This window comes from Lytechinus variegatus, chromosome 18 (assembly GCF_018143015.1).
Source record: "Lytechinus variegatus isolate NC3 chromosome 18, Lvar_3.0, whole genome shotgun sequence".
NCBI lineage: Eukaryota > Metazoa > Echinodermata > Echinoidea > Temnopleuroida > Toxopneustidae > Lytechinus > Lytechinus variegatus.
Genome location: NC_054757.1, coordinates 22,845,800 through 22,865,524, shown reverse-complemented (window position 1 = coordinate 22,865,524; position 19,725 = coordinate 22,845,800). Strand labels below are relative to the sequence as shown.

The following is a 19,725-nucleotide window of genomic DNA, read 5'->3' as shown; positions in this document are numbered from 1 at the left end:
ACCCATCAACAAACACCGCCATCCGTCCCTATCTTTACCACTCGAGCCATACATTCTATGACACCTATCAACGTTATCAATCGTTATGATTCTATGACTTGTTACCACGCCATTATCAACAGACATGCAAGTTTCCATGGTAACTGGACATCCTAACAACCTTGAAAACTGGTCCTCCATTGTCTCGTCTGTCCATCCTCTTATTTACACAAGCGGGTAGAAGGGCTCGTGTCCTCTTGGATGGGTGACGAGTTTCGCCTTTCGGGTACGCACCTCTCCCAAAATTCGCCCGTTCTCGACGTGTAGAAGACACCACTTACCAAATCAACTCGTATTATTTGCAAAAGAGGGGCGAATGAATCGTTTGTTTGAAGATATCCTTTCATCATTCCATTTAATTTACTTTGTCTTGTCTTTCATACATACCTCCTTTGATATACATAATGGAGAAAGTATTTCGACATTTTCCCCCTCTATTTGTTTCCAATTTGTGAATTAAAGGTAGAAACCATGTCATATTCGATGGATGCAATCATAGCATACAAATCCAAGATCTAATCAAATTCGAAAGGTATTAAGAATTAAAGAAGTAAAGCAGGTGTGAGTTAGGAATTGATATTACTAAAAACTCTCTAACACCAACACAGCAAAAACTGTGGTGTTAACCGGTGTACATAGAGGACCACACCAGTTTTTTTTTACACCGGTGTTAAATTGGTGGTGTTAGTTTCACACCTATAGGTGTTATTACAACACCTTTGGTTGTTACATTTACACTCTTTGGTGTTATGTTTAATCTCTAGGGTGTAATTTTAGCACCTCAGGGTGTGGTCCTCTATTAACACCAATTGGTGTCAGTTTTAACACCGCAGTTTTTTACAGTGAATGTATATTTAATTATGACTCGTGTTTGCTGAAGTTCTATACTTCAAGAGGAGCCCAAATGACATTCAAATCAAATCAATATACCCATTTGCATTTGATGACACGTAAAGAAATGATTGATTAACACTATTATAGCATTTATGAGACGCCGATTTATATAGTGTCCTATTCAATGGCGCACTATATAATACCCCAGCAGTAGCTCCAGCTGCTTAAGGCGCTAGGAGCATTCAAGGAATCAAATCTGCCGGGTACCCATTCACCTCACCTGGGTTGAGTGCAGCACGATGTGGATAAATTTCTTGATGAAGGAAAACACGCCGTGACTGAGATTCGAACCCACGACACTCTCATTGAAAGACGAGATTTGTAACCACTAGACCACGACTTCATGGTACATGATTTAAAGAACATGTGTAGTATTATTTCCGTTTATCCCCAAATTCCTGCCACTTTTTTATTGATTCAGAACAAAACGTCGCAACAATTAACAACAACTGTTCTTTTACGAAAAATCAATTATTCGTATGATATGGCAAGTAAAGGTATATAATTACATAAAAAAAACAATGTAAAGAAGAATACGTATATCTGTTACATTAACAAACGAAGAGAGAGAGAGAGGAAAGAAATCCTCAGAATGAAAGGAAAACCATGGTTCTGGAGACATGATCTTTTGAACTTTGAAAGATTTACATACCTTAATTGAATATTGGGTAATGAATGCCAGAAAACATGTAAGTAGAAATATGGATTTCTAAGTGTTTGTGGTAAAGGAGGGCGGTAATCACTACATAAATATCAACACATGTAACATCATTTTCATTACAAGCTGAGCGCCCTGCAAAACGGCAGAAGTTCATTTTTTAAGAGTCGATTTGGGATCGAACTTACCCACTTCCTCTGAAGAGGCGGACGTCCTCAAATTATTTCTTTAAACCATGTTGTTATGACCGCTCATGCGTTGTTGCTTCTAATTGAGATTATCACCTCTCCCTTCACCATATCCACACTTTCATCACCATGGTTACCGTATCTCCCCTCTCATGTTCTATCACACCCTTTCTGAATCGAAGTATCATTATCTTTTATATATTTATATAGTTTTTACAGGTAAATGGCGCTGTACAAATGCTGTTCATCATCTTTATCATCAATTTTTATATCCCTCCTCAGTCCATCTTCTTCTACTTTCTATATTCATATTTTCTTTCACATACCCCACTCTCCATCTCTTACTCTCCCTTAATACCAGCGACGCCATTCTTCCAATCACCCTTTTTATCTTAAAGTCTTCCCTCGTTGATTAAGTGTTCATTAAGACTTCATTTGCATTTTATTTATTACTTCTCACAACAAACAATATGAAAATGAATAAGATTTAAATAATAATAACATAGGGTATTTATATTGCGCACATATCCACCTCGTTAGGTGCTCAAGGCGCCCCTATATTACCCGGTTAAGCAAGGCGTTCACAGCGCACACAGCTTCTTGAGGAATTACTTCCTACCGGTACCCATTTACCTCACCTGGGTTGAGTACAGCACATTGTGGATCAGTTTCTTGCTGAAGGAAATTACGCCATGGCTGGGATTTTAACCCACGACCCTATTTTCAAAGTCCGAAGACTAATCCACATGCAGGACCACAACGCTCCAACCAAAAAGTATCCATTTAATTGGACAATACATTATGTGTAGATTAAGTTAATAGGTAGAATAACGAAAACAAAACTTGAATATGTGGGAAATGAGAAGAAATCAGCTAAAAAAACAAGGCTTGTAAATTTAGGGATGTCGAATTCTGTGTTGGTGTTAACGTTTAACTTTCTTACCATCAGATGTTCATGTATTTTAAATCTAAACTTGTGTTTATGAACTATATTTGTTATTTGATTCTTCTTTCCAAATTAAGAACACGTTACAACACAGAGAAGTGAGCACCGTTACGGTGTTCCAATCAATAATTACTCTCAACAGTCAAAAGGGGAAAAAGTTAGCATAAGTATTCGTACAATAAATGGTCACGTGTTTCTGGTTGAAGGTTAAAAAGTGCGTTCTCTTTTATAAGGGCGTTCTTTCCTTTAAAGGGAACAGCACCTGTATCAAAGGGTGTAGAACAAATTTGATAATCACTTCCCCATCTCGACACAGTTACAAAAGATGCGAAAGAAAACAGTTTGCGTAGCATCGAATAAAAAAAGGGGCTGAATTTAAGGGGGAGGCGCAGTACACGTCTCCGCACAAAAGACCTAGTGTTTTCACCGCTCTTTTCTCTCGCTTAACCAAAACGTTATTTGATTCATGTTTAAATCGAGGAAAATTAGCGAGAATGGGAGAAACCTCAGTGCCACGATTGGCAGTATGTATGCTTGATAAATCTACAATTTGTTTAAGAGGGGGGTAATATGTAATATTGAGTTTTGCTGTGTTATGTCAACAACGGGGCAGCCCGGGCTATGAATGGCCGCACGGAAGACTCTCGCTGGCAGCGCGGCGGGACGCTCGTTCACAAATTTCTTGTGTGTTTTAGAATTCTTTCTTTATATCGCTGGTCATTCCTAACTTTTGTCCGTGCTCCGCGCGTGCCAATACCCCAGAGAGTTCGATCATTAATACGTTTTTTTCTCTCTCTCTCATTCGAGTTTCGTTCAGTGGAGCTGTGGCTACCTACTCCTTTTCTTTCTCGGTATATGTTTCATAGGCTATGCATGCTGACAACTCAGATGGCGCGATGTATGTCCGTTGACCCAAGAAACTATCGTCGGGACTATCGTATCATATAATTTATATATAGTTATTGTTTATTAACTAGAAGTGATGTGATGATAACTTGACATGAAAATTCAGCCTACACTTTTGACTTTCAGGCTTGTTCGTCCGAAACTTGGCTCTGAGTGGCGCGCGGAGTTTTCAGTTGGCGCGCGTCTTGTATAGAGTCCCATGGGACTTCGGAAGCTGTACGTTGCTGACTACTCGACCACTCTTCGGCCAAAACGAACCCCTGCAAGTCTCCTGGGACCCCATCTCGCTCGAATCTCCAGAGTAAATCATATTTGGACAACGAAATCGCTACCACAAAAAGCAGAAAGCATAACCTTTCATGGCTACCGAGTAGCCGAAAATTGCCTTTCAAAAACAGCACACTCGGTAATTAAGGCATCGTTGTCAGCACGCAACGGCAGTCAATCGGCCATTCACAGAAGTTATGGTTGAAAAAGAAAACGGACGCTCGTGTTATCGTCTGCTATTTTTACTTAACAAACGCCAAATATGAAATAGAAGAATGAGAAAGAACACCTTGTTAATTGGAAACGTAAGGCTCTCTAGGGTCAAATAAACGCGATGAGAGAGAATATTGTTATTGTAACGACACTTGTCAAAATTCAATCGAGCTTTCGTTTGAACCTTAATTTCTGATCTGACCTTCTCCCGCCCCTCCTCCCCTTTATCACCCCGTTCCCATATAATATCTTTCATCGAGCGCGACCAAAAGTGATGAAATATAATGAATTATTTTTTTCTGCGTTGATTTTTTGACTCTGTATCAGTTTCCCTAATTTTGAAGCCATAAAGTTGGCGACTCACGTGGCCTTCATATACAGTCCCAGATAAGTTTCTGTCTGTTTTATTTACTCAGCTTTGGTTTATATATCATTTACAGCAGCCATGATTGCTTTAATTTGCATTCTAATTTCTCGAATTTGCATGTAGGAACATTATCTTCCACCCTTTCGCGTGATAAAGTATGACTTTCCAGAAGAGGTTGTAAAAGTTGTATAGAATCTACCACAAAAACATTAATAAGCTAACGTTTGACAAATTTAGGACGATAATAGACTTAAACGATACCAGATGTTCATCTTGAGTTAAATCACATAATCATTTCAACACTAACAAATACACAAATTGCTCTGAAGTAAACGAAAACACGGTAAATGGGGTTAGATTGATGTGACTTTTTTTAAAAAGAAATTCAACATGTCTTCTATAGTTATTTTTTGCTGCCAGTATTTAGCTGGGAAAAGCCTTCCAAACTAGAGGTGAGAATAGATCGACAATTTCAATAAATTGTTAATGACAGATAACTACAATCATACAGAAAATTATAGAATTGTGAGAGGAAGAAGGGACGGAGAATAATAGGAGCAAATATACATGTAGAGTATATACAGAAGAGGAAGATAATAATACAAAAATACTCTGAAATAATCTGTCCGAATTGTAGCAAATAACGACAGGGCATAAACCTACGGAAAAAATCATGGACCCTAGGGTCCATGAAATACTATGATGCACCATTGTGGATATATGAATATTGTATTTCATGATATGACCAACTTATCACATGATGTTGAATACATTATTCAATGTCTTATAATATCATAATTATTTTAAATATTGATTACATTAGGAGATACATTACTATAATACAGCTATCGAATTAAATCGTATACAGTTAATGCGTCTACTGATTTGTATTCTCTCAAAGAGTATGGTGATAGTGAAGCGAATGACGTAGGTTTATTAGCAGAAAGTATCCCTGCTTTTTTATAAAATCAACTTTATCATCTTTTTCTTATTTGGCTTGCTATATATCTCTCATATATCAGATAATACTTCAATTTTGTGCGCATTCTATATAATTATATACATCGCGCGACCTGAACAAGAATACTAATCGCGAGCGGCATTGCATTAAAAAAATCTTAGTGATCTACGCCGCTCATTTCTTTGTTTGCAGGTGTTTGGGAAGAAGAAGAAAAGCCCTGTAAATCCGATTTATACTGGACGTGTTTTATTAGTTTCCTTTTCTAATCGAGCGGAAAACTTTTCTATTCGTCTTCCTCGGTATGAATGCGGTGTAAAAAAATAGCGTAGTTGATGGCGGAAAACACCACTGCACGGCACTGCAGTGACTGATAATTAATAATAGGTTTTAATTCCCCGATCCGATCCAGAGAGTTCATTAACCACAAGTTTGATGAATTTGAATTTTGATAAAGCTTTTTTATCATATCATTGAGGCATGACATTCATGACAAGTTATGATATCCCATTTGAATTCCATATTTGTTGTTCAATTTTAATCGATACCCAATTTGCATAAAAATATCCCTCACATAAATCGTGGTGAACTCGTAAGGCGAACGAATGGTTAACATGTTGATATGATTCCTTAATTTGCATAACATGTGCGGTTTGACGATAGATATTATTAATGTAAGTACGATCTATTGCATAGTGTATTCAGTCATGCGTTTGACTTTAATATTCGTATTTTATCATCATTTACTTTACATTGTATCCATGAATATCAATTTTATAAGCAGTGGCGTACAGATGATTGGGCTTGGTGGCGCCCCCCCACACATTTTTTCATGATCAACAAATAAACAGAAACAGAAAGAAAGTGGCAGAGAGAGGAATGAAATATTATAATCTGACTATAATGTCAAAATCTATCACAAAATTTGATTTTTGTAATAAAAATGTCAAAATCTTGCCCAATACACCATATCTGGCCCCCTCTATACTTGGGCCCATCATGCAACTATCCGGAATTGTAAAAACATTCTAATATGCTTTTCACACTGCACTTTTTTTCCCTTAACCCCGGGAAATTGGTGGGCTAAGGGGGGGGGGGTCTTAGCCCCCGGGGTTCAGCTTAGCCAACTTCGTTTTCACACTACGTTTTAGCAAAGTGGGCTAGCACGGTAAATAGTACGGTACTATCTGGCCCTGCAAAAAGCAGGCGCTGTCACACCTTGGCGTTTTAGACAGCGTATGCCCGACGTATGAGGAATTTGGCGAATACGCTGGCGTACGTCGAATACGTTACGGGTAAGTTTTGCATACGTTAAGAGTACGCTAAAACACGCTGGTATACGTCGTCATACGGCGAGGTCGTCGAAAAATTTTGTGCAAGCACAAAAATTTTCGACGTATGCCAGCGTATGGCTCATACGTCCCGCATACGCGGGCCATAAGTTGTAGGCAAGTTACGCGATCGTTGATACACGTTGACACACGTTACTCGTAAGTTACTCATAAGTCGATGTACGTCGAGATAATGTCCAGCGTACCCTAAAACTTACTTCTAACCTATGAGTAACGTGCTTTGAACGTATGTGTAACTTAACTCCAACGTATATTGACGTATGAAGACGTGCTCCGGAAGACCACAATACTTACTGAACGTGTTTATAACTTACAGCTACCGTATAATGGCGTAGTTTTCTTCGGCATGGCGGTGGTGTTGATACGGTGATGTATCGTGCGGTTATGATTTGAATATGTTGTTGTTGTTATTTTGAATAGGCAAACTAGTCAGTTTTGACTATTGTTGCCTTATAAATATGCTTTTCTTTTTTTCCAAAATATGATAATTTCTTTGTTCAAATTATGTCAGTTTGAAAAATAAAAGAAAGAAAGGTAAGAAAAGTTCCCAGGAAATTGTGCAAGACCACCTCTCCTGCCCTGTATTAGTACGTTATCCTGACAAGCCCGCTCGAGGTGCATTTCGAGGGCGTCTCAGGAGTACAAAAAAATTGTATTCCCTATGTCTCTCAAACGTGAGCAGGGGGTGCTCTATCCAATACCTCGTGGAACTTTATTTAAATTCTGCAGGTGCAAATTTATGTCAAATCGATCGGAACCATATCAACATTATTATTTTTTTTAAACGAAAACATTTATAGTAGAGTAAATACTGACATTTAAGGGCCATGTGATAAAGTGAAAGTGACAATAAAGGTGCACACATAGATTAATTCGGTGAAAACATCATAAAGAATTACCCCCGAAAAATTATGAATAATTATAAAAACTTTGCTCAGCAAGGTATTCTGGTCACGAAAGTAATAATTTGCTAAAGTTTAGAACTCTTTACTCTTGACTACACCCTGTTAAGATGGTTGCCATCCGGGCAGCCAATTTGAAATCTATGAGTCCTTTTGAAATATCTGATTAGAGCACTTTGTGTCTTAAGTGTGAGATTCTCCACTTTACGTTCCGCATCAGGGATATTGTTAACATTTAATTCAGCAAGTAATAGGGCTCGTTGAATAATAAATTTAGGGCAAACATATAAGAAATGGTATATCGTTTCTCTTTCATTACAAAATTCACACAATCCAGTCGTGTGTCTTCCCTTCTTAAAAAGGAAGTCATTTAAACCCAAACCTCCCAAACGTAATCTGTGGATCATTTTTTCACCTCTTTTATCTGTGCAGAGATAATCAAAGGGAGTTTTTTCGGAGACAGCTTTCTGGTATTTTTTTAATTCTGAAGTTGACTTGTCCCATCTCTTCTGCCATTCCTTTCTTGCAAGAACTCTTACAATCTTTTTTGTTTCTTGGATATTCAAACCATTATTAATCTCTATTTCTTGTTTTAGGGCTGCCTTTGCATAGAAGTCAGCCGTTTCGTTTCCAATAGTCGAGCGGCAGCCTTTTTATAGGCTACGACACGTGTTCGTCAGCGATACGCTGCCGCGCACTATGCGTAAGTTAGGCTATCGTAGGGCATAAGTTGTGTACGCCAGCAATACGCTAAGCATTCGTTTGAATACGTTACTTATAAGTTAACGAAGCGTTCGATATAAGTTACTAATACGTTATGTATACGTCCAACTCGTTATGAATACGCTAAGTATACGCCCAGAGTTGAAAAAAAATCGAAGTTCAGCGTATGCCGACGTTTTATAGAAATTTTGATACGTCGGGCATACGCTGTCTAAAACGCCAAGGTGTGACAGCGCCATTAGTCGGCTTATTGTGGTGCTAGCACATTTTTGTGGTGCTAAGACTAAGAGATGCAGTGTGAAAACGAAACAGAGCTAGGGAAAGTGGGGCTAAGCATTAGCCAATCACAGAAGTCGAATTGCACGTTAATCACGCTCTGTATGGTAAAATCATCAATATTCATGAGCTGAGCGATAGTCCGGGGTTAAGGCATTATCCACGGTTGAGCAGATAGTATGGGGTTAAAGGTCAAGTCCACCCCAGAAAATGTTGATTTGAATAAATAGAGAAAAATCAAACCAGCAAAACGCTGAAAATTTCATCAAAATCGGATGTAAAATAAGAAAGTTATAACATTTTAAAGTTTCGCTCATTTTTCACAAAACAGTGATATGCAAAATTACTATAGGCGAGTCCGTTGATGATGTCCATTACTCACATTTCCTTTCGTTTTTTATTGTTTGAATTATACAATATTTCATTTTTTATAGATTTGACAATAAGGACCAACTTGACTGAATCATATAGTTAATAACAATGCTCATTCCACATGTTCAGTGAGGTATTAATCGTTGTTTCACTTGACAATGAGGAGAAAAATAGAATATTCCCTATTTCATATAATAAAATACAAAAGAAATAGTGAGTGGATGACGTCATCGGTATCCTCATTTGCATACTCTCCAGGATGTGCATATAACTGTTTTGTGAAATTAAGCAAAACTTTAAAATGTCATAACTTTCTTATTTTACATCCCATTTTGATGAAATTTTCAGTGTTATGCTTATTGGATTTTTCTCTTTTTATTTAAATCAACTTTTTGTTGGGGTGGACTTTTCCTTTAAGAAAGACAGTGTGAATCGAAAAAAAAAGATAGTATGGGGTTAAGGATAGTATGGGGTTAAGGAAATGCAGTGTGAAAAGCATATATCTGGAGTTCGTTGGAAAAGATTCATCAATAGTTAATTATGCTTACATGATTATCCGATAAGACATGTTCACATTTTATTCAATACCGTTGGGTAAAAGGTAGCCCAATATTGGGTTTATATGCATGTTTGTTGGGTTAGAAAATTACACAGTTTCATGGAGTTTTTTTTTACACAAAACCGCCTAAAATTTACATAGCATCAGGCGTTGACCTACCCAACAAATACATATTTCCTTCCCGGGGGGGCCACTTCCATTCACGAGTGGATACCATGCGCGACCATGAAGTCTCGAAAAGCACCCTAAACACGTAATTTCCACTTTCTGAAAATGCACCCCTTAACAAGTATTGGTGTGTGAAACCCTACCCTTAACAAGTATTGGAAACAAAACGATACTCTTATTGGTAATATTCCCTGAAATGAACCCCTAAACAAGTACAGGAATGTTTTATTGTTACGGGTCCTTCGGTCGTCGGCTTTACCTTATTTGGTTTAGTACGACCCCACCTTCTACACCTCGCGCAAATCGGACTCTAAACACGAAGTTTTGGGGCAAAAAAGACATCCTTTATAAAACATTTTAATTTTGTTTTATCATCCCCGCATATTCGACCCTAAACACGTAATTTTCCTAGCGAAATAGATACCCTTTTTCATTATTTTTGTGTTTTTGACACCCTTATCACGTTACGTACGTAACGTGCCCTATCGTGAAAAGGACATCCTTTTTACGTGTTTTTTTGGTCGCGCATGGTATCCACTCGCCAATGTAAGTGGCCCCCCCGGGATTTCCTTTTAACCCAATATTGGGTAACCATTTTGTAAAGTGTATCTTAATGTATATTCATTATATTCTATATTTACAACAAATTGAATTGATTTAGAATTTATTTATGACATTGTTTAACTTCATTTTTGTTAAGAATTGTCAAATGTAATCACAATATTTGTACGTTTAAATCAAACTTTGTAATTATGGTCAATTTGATTCGATATCGCTTTTTAATTTATGTTCATGAATGTTGTAATTATGTTCAATTTTATTTTATGAGAGAAGAGAATAAAAGAGTACTAAAAAAAAAATTAGCACTGATTAAAAAAATGACACGCATTAATACATTCGACAACATATTGCCACGGTAAATATGGAGGTGTATCTAAATGGACTAACTACCTGTTTAACTGACTAAACAAGCCAATCAACAACAAAAAACAACAACAACTAATTAATCAACTAACTATTAAATAATTGACCTACCCTCGTATGCCTGAGGGGTCTTCTTTGATATTGTAAATTTTGCCTGTTAAAGTAATTATTTTTTACTTAAAAACAATTTACTGTTTATCTTGTCAATCAAAGATACGTAGACTTTTGATAAAGGAGGGCCAATTGGATCAAGTATTCTCCCCTCTTGCTATGGTTGCTATGGAGACATTTATAAGCTACACCCATTCTTTTTTGTCTGATTTTCTTGAGTTTACCTATGACTACGTCTGAGAATAGGTGTTTATTGGTAGAGGGTATATTCATGAAATCAGATGGGTCGCTATCAATAACCTAAGAAGTAGATCGCAAATCATAAACACAGAAAAAGGATCGTTGAATCATAAGGAGTTCTGGTGTTCGCTTCATAACCTCGGAAGTTCTTCATAACCTGCGGAAGTGTCATTATTTTAAAAAAAATAACAATTCCTGCAAATGGTTACCATTCTGGCCAGGATTTTTTTCTTTCTAGAGGGGGTTTCCCGAGAGTGTTTTTTTTTACTTGGCAGGCCAGGCATGCCAGGGGGGGCGGGGTTAAACCCCCCAACCCCCTCTGCCACTGATATTTTCTCACATGCTGAATAGCGACCTCTCCATAGAGGACCCCCATTATGTATTATGAATTGTGGTCCTAATTATACACTCTAAAACAAGAAATGTTAACTCAACATTTGAAAGGTAGGAGTGACAACATTTTCTAAATGTTGCATTTACCACTTTAAATGGTTCTACCCAACACTTAAAATGTTGGATCATGGACCTACTATGGTTGGATTCAGCTTTATACAAGGTTGGATGTAACATTCGGAAAAGGTTGTCACTCCTCCAACCTTTCAAATGTTGATTTAACATTCGAATTTTAGAGTGTATATAGATTACCCCCACATGGTGAAATATTATAATTCATATTCACATTGATATATTATTATTATTGTTACTATTAATAATATTATTATTATTACTGTCATCATTGCCATCACCGTCTTTATCAATAGTTTTACTATTGCCAAAATTTATCGCTGTTGTAGTCGTATTAAATTGAATTCTCTCTACCCAATGCTCACAGAGGTGAGTAATTAAGTCAGTCATTAATGGGTTATAATTGCCTACCAACCCCCGACTGAAAGGTTCTCGCTAAAACTCGTGGGAAAATACATCCCAGATCGTCTTCGCCTCCTTCCATCGTTAAAATATCGTGAGAAATTGATATTTATACGCCGATCGAAGCGACTATCTCGTCGTTTTGAGCTGTTTTCGTTGCAAAAATACGACGTTTATTTCTGGTGCTAACCGAGTGTGTCATCAAAAGCGACCATGCATGTTATAGTGTCTTTGTAACCATTTAACGGTTGACCCCTCCCAATAAGAGAGGGAGCGAGGGAGAAAACTGGAGATGTTTCGCGTGAAGGGCGGTCAGTGTCAGCCTCGGTATAATTATATTTTTCAAAATATTATCACCGAGATATATACGAACCATAATTAAGCCTTGGTGCGCGTATGACTATACGGATATGGCATGGATTAACTGTTTTTATGACTTAATTTAACAATAATCTCATATTATTCAGGTATATATTCAAATGGCACGTTATGTGGATTTTACTACGATACGTAATGCGAAATGTATAGCATACCATGGCCACATTAAAACAAAATTCTTTTGATTGAAACGATTAATGATTTGAATCTTCCCTCGGAAAAGCGAATACAAGGAAAAAAGAACAACGTTTACAGTTGTTTAGTTGATACTTTTTAATGTCGATGAATCATTTGCCCATCATGTATTCAGTTCTATATAAGTTATAAAAAAAGATGGAATTTTAGTGTTCCATATTCGCCCATGTTTATGTTGGCCTATACTTGCATCCTTTCTTACCCTCTCTACTTCTACCTCCATTTCATTCTTTATTTCTTCTGTTATCTTTCCTTTCTTTCTCTCTCCCTAAGTTTCTCTATTTTCTTTTTTCTCTCCTTTTCCTTCTACCTCTATGCTATCAATTATATACACGAAGTTTTTTTGCCCTGCCATTGGCATCTATATAGATTTATACTTATCATGTCATATCAATTTGATGAACCAGGCACATGTATGTCTATTTTATTTCACATCGATAAAGGAAACTACTTTCTTCACATCATTAATGATCACTTAGAGCTGAAGCCTTACGCACTATCGGAAAGCTATTATCTCACTAAGATGAAATTAATACCCCAGCTTATGTTCTCTATCAGTATACGAATAAACTCATTCTTTCAGCGCGCGACCGTGTCTCGTGTGAGTGAGTGGTATCCATAGACATGACAATAGGCGTGAGTGGAGGGAAAACAAAAGAACATTGGAAAGTTACGTTGTCAGTGGCGGATTTGAAGCCACTTAAGTATAGCCATTGGACCGTGACTCGCCATGTTCCTCATCCTCGGCTCCGTGACCACCGTGCCCTGGCCGGGCTTCGGCGCTGCGATCACGACATGGGAACGTTATCTCGAGACCATTCCCATCGGAATGGACAGAGAATGAAAATGTATCCAGGGATGACGGTTGCTGGGGTGGATGAGGAGCAATCATGATGATGATTGAGGCCAAAATATTGACACCGTTAGTTATTTTACGTTATCTCCTATCGTGAGTTTATTATTTATTATTTTCCGCTTTCTCATATACACCATGAGATATTTTCCGCTTTCTCCCATTCATTGTGTTTTTATTGGGCGAGAATTCGCGAAAAATTGTGTGTGCGTGCTGTGACACCCAGCATGCTCAGTTAAAGGCATTTTCGAAACCCGCATTTATTTATTCGGTACTTTAAACACATACATGTAAGTGTACCTTGATAAATCGACATCAACTGATCAATATCAGTACATGAAATGACAAAGATCATCACACAAATACAATTTTATGTATAGGGGTCTACCATGGGTGCATCAGTCGGCAGCTAGGAACGAGAGCAAACTTATACCTCAGTCACATTTTTTTGTACCAGCTTCATATGGTTTGAATAAACATGAATAAATTTACTTACTTTTGAATAACTTGTCATTTAACATAAAATAAAAATGAAAACTTTTTAAAACATTTAAAAAGCCCTTTTGTCTCCCTATCTACAGCTACTTTACTGAAAAGAAAACAAAATCTGAAAGCGCATCTTTTGAAAATTTAAGCATTGTTATTGCCTTTTTAAATTGAATCAAATATTTTATGTTTATCTGCTTTATTTATTTTTACATATCACTCTATGTATTGAATTCTCTGTAACTTTGTTCATTCACTATTGGTTTGTAGTATTTTAAACATGTCGTATAATATTTTGTTTTTGTTATGATATGAGTTTAATATGTCATTTATATCAATTTTGGTATATCTGCATATGTTTTTCAATGTTTTTTACGCTGCAAATGTCTGCAATTGCACCGATTCCTACAATCAATCTCACTCTACTCGTATGATGGCGCTAAAGCGCTTTGCCCAGAGGATTTACCATGAGTAGAAGGAGATCGCATCGCGTTTTGCTAACCCACATTATATTCTCTTGCCAAAGAAATCAAGTTTTTTTTTTATAGAGTGAGTTTGGTGATGTGAAGATTGTTGCTATTATGGTCTCATATCATGTTAAAGTCTCTTGGTTTTAAAATTTTGATTTGATTTTCACAGGCGTTCAAATGGGGGCTAGGGGCAATGTCCCCAAAGAAAATATATAAACTGATGAAATCAATTGTTTACTTGCTCGCTTGCATATTTTTTTGCTCCATCCGCCATACTGGCCCCTATTATTTTTTTTATTAGTATTATTATTACTATTTTTTGGGGGGTGGGCTCATTGCGCCACAAAGTATTTGTCAATATCCTCCTCAATGATGCTAAGAATTACTTAATAGTGTTTTGGGTCATTTACGATTTTGAAAGTTCATTTGATGTTTGCTGTTGTAATGATGTTGTCATTCATTTTGCAGTTTTGAAAAATGTGATTCGTTTTATGCTATACCGCCCCCCCCCCCCCCTGTACAGTCGATAAAACCCCTCTCGGTAATCTTTCATTCGAAATAAAGTAAAAATAAAGTAAAAAATAAAATAACATTTTTCTTGAGAACTAAAGTTAAAACTGATTGCATATCAAAACCTATATAGGACTAATTGAATAATAATCTAAACAGGCTTTTGGAAAGAAAATTATACAAAACGTCATAAGATTTCAGAACTTTCAAATAATAATTCACTTTTTATCGTTCACTAGGTTAATGTGTTTATCAAACAAGGACGATATACTAGCAAGGCTTGAGGTTTAATTTTACTGTTTGTTTATCAAAAATAGACAAGATATTAATAGAATTATAAGCACCCCTCAAATATCTTCATAAGGGAATTAAATAAAGCACTGAGCTGCTTGCATAGCCGGAGAAGCCCAGCATTAATTTTCGTTACTTAGGCCTATTCTTTGGACAATAGAACATAATAAAATTGTTTTAAACGAAGAAAAGGGCGTACGAATAAAAAAAAATAATCTTAAACTGAGATGTCAATTTGTATTCTTTCTTGGAGATGTGGTGGCTCTGAAAAGAGCCGTTTTGATCTGATCAAAAGAGATGTCCCTTCTTAAGCAGATTTGCTGGTCTTCTTGGGGAGAAGGACAGCCTGGATGTTGGGGAGAACACCACCCTGTGCGATGGTAACTCCTCCAAGAAGCTTGTTGAGCTCCTCGTCGTTACGGACGGCGAGCTGAAGGTGACGGGGAATGATCCTGCTCTTCTTGTTGTCGCGGGCGGCGTTGCCGGCGAGCTCGAGGATCTCAGCGGTCAGGTACTCGAGAACGGCAGCCAGGTAGACTGGAGCACCGGCACCGACACGGCCAGCATAGTTTCCCTTGCGGAGGAAACGGTGTACACGACCGACAGGGAACTGAAGACCTGCACGGCTTGATCGGGTCTTGGCCTTGCTCTTGGCCTTGCCTCCTTTACCACGTCCAGACATGATGATTTTAGTGTGATGTAGTCGTTGCGAAATGAAACGAATGAAACTTCAAATTCCGCGGCTAGCTATTTATACCTACCGAAAGATCGCCCCAACTCTGACACGGGTCGATGAACAATTCACCCATCCACCTGAGCTGCCAAAATGTGTATTGATTCTGTTGTGCCGGACCGCCCGTCCGCCTGACTTTCCGGTGGGTTATTTGCATATAATTTACATATTATTTGCATAATGCCGCTTTCCGCCACCATAGGGGACACCAGACGGATGATTACGTAACAACTGTAATAGGCGCTGTGCAATTTGGCGGTTATACGGGTGGCGTCAATTTCAAACACCAGTACTAGAGCCATTCTACGCAGTGTTCACTTGATGACCAAATCGCACATGTATCTAACAAAAAAAAAAACAGTGATACAGTGATAATAATGAAAGAGCTCATCGTGTTCTCCCATGTAACTATTTATTTCAATAATGCTGAATTAAAATTCATCGTGATTTCCGCCGTTGTAAAAACTTCTTTAATATTTTTGGGGAAAAACTCATTAATCTTAGTTTAATTTAGACTAAACTCTTTTAACCCACACCATAGTTGTTATGATTCATGTTGATGTAGAACTATTATCATTATGTTGGAAGATATGGTAGATGTTACGATTTGAGCAAATGTACACTTTGCATGTAGGTACCAATATTTTAAACTTATGACTCAAATTATATACACGCTTTTATCTATTTTTATCGTTCCTCAAATATCTTAATTGGAAAAATGTTATAATAATAATTAGAGTAAGCAGTTCTCATAGAGACGCATAATACCATAGTCTCTATATATCTCTTTAAAGTAAAAGTAAAAAGTAATATTGTATCAATTTGAGTTTGAGTTTACTTTATGAAACATATTTTTAGCGGCAATTTACTTTTCTATTTTAAGGGAATAATATTCCTGTCGAGATGATCTAAATACAGTTGACTAATTTTTCTTCAACGAAAAATAGGGGGTTTGCTTTATATATATATATATATATATATATATAGTACATGGGCAAGCACTACCCTTTCAATACCCATCACTTCTCTATTTTTTTTATTTTCATTTATATTTTAAAAAAGTCAGCACTGCTACTATTGAATTGTGTATGCAGACGAGGCTGACATTGGCGTTTCACTTGCTCTACCCCCAACTGGAATAAATCGAGAATAGTCATGTCATACATCATCTTTTGTGTTCAATAGTAGTTAATGATGTTTCCTTACTTTGCATTTTCATGTTGAATGATGTTTTATTTAACCACGGGGCCCCTTTGTAAAGCAGTTTTAAAAAACTAAACCAACCCTGAAGTACAAAATAGATTTTAAAAAATAAATACATGCATAAATTTCTCAGTCAATGACCTTTATCGATATCTCAGTGTTATTCTATGTAAAATGTCGTCATCCACTTTACCGACCTCGGCGATAAATGGAAACTCTAAGAAAATAAATATATAAATAAATTTCACATAATATGATCAGTATCCATGGGTGTCGATCACGGGGGGGATGGGGGGATATATCCCCCCAATATTTCAAGTGGGGGGATGGCCTGTATTATCATCCCCCAATAATTTAGGGTAGAAAAATTATAATAATGATGATGAAAAAATGAAAAGTTTGATCATGATTATTATTATTTTATTCGGCATTTCAACAAAAAAAGTTTACAATAAATTTACAGGAGAATATACAATTACAAAGTGATTATAGTATGCCATCAATCAGTTTGTTTCCCTAGCAATTTGTGTATATTGTTATTATTCAGGACTATTAAACAGATGGATGGAGGTTCAAGATGAAAAAGAATGAAATGTTTAGCACATGACCTTACTGGACCCCAACGAAAATCAACTTTTGTTGATAGGGTGTTCCATCCCACCAGTGGTGAATAAATTAATTTAAATAAATCATTAATTCAAAAGGGTGGAAAAATAAACGGGATTAAAAGGGTGGCAAGATAAATCTCTAAGGAATGACGGTAAGCCCGATGGCGCACGAGAAGCCACACAGGTTGAATTTGTGCTAGTCTTAATTGGTCCGAATCTGCATTTTATCATCATGCATTAAGAAGAATAAAAATATTGCCAGTCAGGTTAGATTTAAGAGAGAAGTTGTATACACAGAGGCGTCGATCCTGGGTGGGGGGGGGGGCAGGGGGCGATCGCCCCACCAATAAAATATTGGGGGGCAAACATATCGTTTTGTCCCCCCCATAATTCCGCATGTGCAACGAAAAATAAAATAATATTGTAATGCTACACTGAAATCAGCAAGCGAGATTGAGATACCAACTCGATTTTGATTTAAAATCGTGCTCAAAATGTCGGTTTTTTAGATTGGAATATACAAATTTTCAGCTCGCGCTTCGCGCTCGCATCATGTACCATAAACCCATACTTATCATGATTATATAGGTGAATAGAATGTCCCGTTTTCAATTCTAAACCTCAAAAGAACTTTGATTTGCAAAAATCTTTTGTTGGATATATATCTTCCATTAAAGTGTCTTTTTTTTCCAGATCAAAATTTTCAGTTCGCGCATCTATTGTTCTTCTAGATACCCATCTTAATCATTGGTGCCAAAAATGCTTAGAATATCAAGCTTTCAGGTCAGAATATAAAGAAATTTTAGCTCGCTCTCTAGTGAGATACATGTATCGACCCTGCTCATGAGTTACTACAAACAAACCTAAACAGGTACATTTTTCCTGTTTTCATGACATACTAAAAAAATTTAGCTCGCGCTTCGCGCTCGCATTGTTGGTGAAGGTGAAATATGTGTCTCTTTCTCATGAGTTATATATATATATATATGCCTATGTGTGTGGGGGTGTGTGGGTGAGTTTGTTCGTTTTTTGTTAACGAGCGCCTTTGGAACGTTGATTCATAATTTTGCCACCCCCCCCCATCTGAAAAATGGATCGACGCCCCTGTGTATACATCATGCTCAATAAACAGATCACTATGTACATGGTCCAGTCAATTTTTGTCCTGTTTTCTCGGTATGAGTTTAGAATAGGCTTACTTGTAACACAAATTGAATTTTCAAAAAAATTATACAAGTATAGTACACTACAACAATGAAGGAATTTCCAAGAACACCATGCATATCAACCACTCCCAAATGTCCTAACTTGTGATTTTAGTGGGGGTATATGTTGAAAGATCCCCATCCACAAGAAAATTTGTGTCAATCATCCCCCCCAACCAAGAATACCGATCGACACCCATGTCTTTATCGATAGCACTGGGTTAATCAATGTAGGTAAAAATGTCGGCAAGTCCTTTATTGATCTCGGTCATGTGTCGGTGGTAATAAGACAATTGAATTATGAATGAATCATCAAATGAATGTATTTACAAAATCATTTATCAAAAAGGAGAGCGATATGAAAATACGTATGGATCGGGTAACACTATAGACTGAGGAAAAAATGACGTCAGGATAAAGTCGACATCTTGGCTTGCCCTTCTCACAATACTTTGTTACCGTCACTATAATCGGAAGAGGATTTTAAATAGTTTAGGTTTTAATCATCAGAAATGATTCTGATCAATTTCTGCACTTTTATTCTCTCCCCTCTCCCTTACAACGTCTCGCACTAAGCTTACAGAAACCATTTCCCTCTCTTTCTCTCTTTTCCACACCCCTCTGAGTTTTACTCCTTTTCTCGCTGCCGCTCGATCGTGCTCTCTGTGTTTTTTTTAGCAAGGAAGCTCCTTGATTTCAGTCATTTCGTTCATAACCCCATCACCATGAGACCTCTTCTATATTTTGAACAACACCCGGAAGGTTGGAGCCGGGGCAGAGGGGATAAGTGAAAGTGCTATGTCTGGAATGTATAACATCGGAGGGAGTATTTGAATACAAAAAAAACTTGATGTTTATAACTA

General features: G+C 37.1%; 1 protein-coding gene across 1 annotated transcript; it reads right to left on the bottom strand.

The window, feature by feature from the left end:
* Positions 1-14,910: 14,910 nt before the first annotated feature.
* On the bottom strand, positions 14,911-15,857 carry LOC121405574 (late histone H2A.2.2-like). Its single transcript, XM_041596501.1, has one exon. It carries the CDS (start codon positions 15,793-15,795, stop codon positions 15,421-15,423), a length of 375 nt encoding a protein of 124 aa, XP_041452435.1. The 5' UTR covers positions 15,796-15,857; the 3' UTR covers positions 14,911-15,420.
* Between the last annotated feature and the right edge of the window lie 3,868 nt (positions 15,858-19,725).

What these genes read in the sequence shown, in the direction of transcription:
- LOC121405574 (XM_041596501.1), bottom strand. Translation starts at nt 15,795, where the DNA reads ATGTCTGGACGTGGTAAAGGAGGCAAGGCCAAGAGCAAGGCCAAGACC.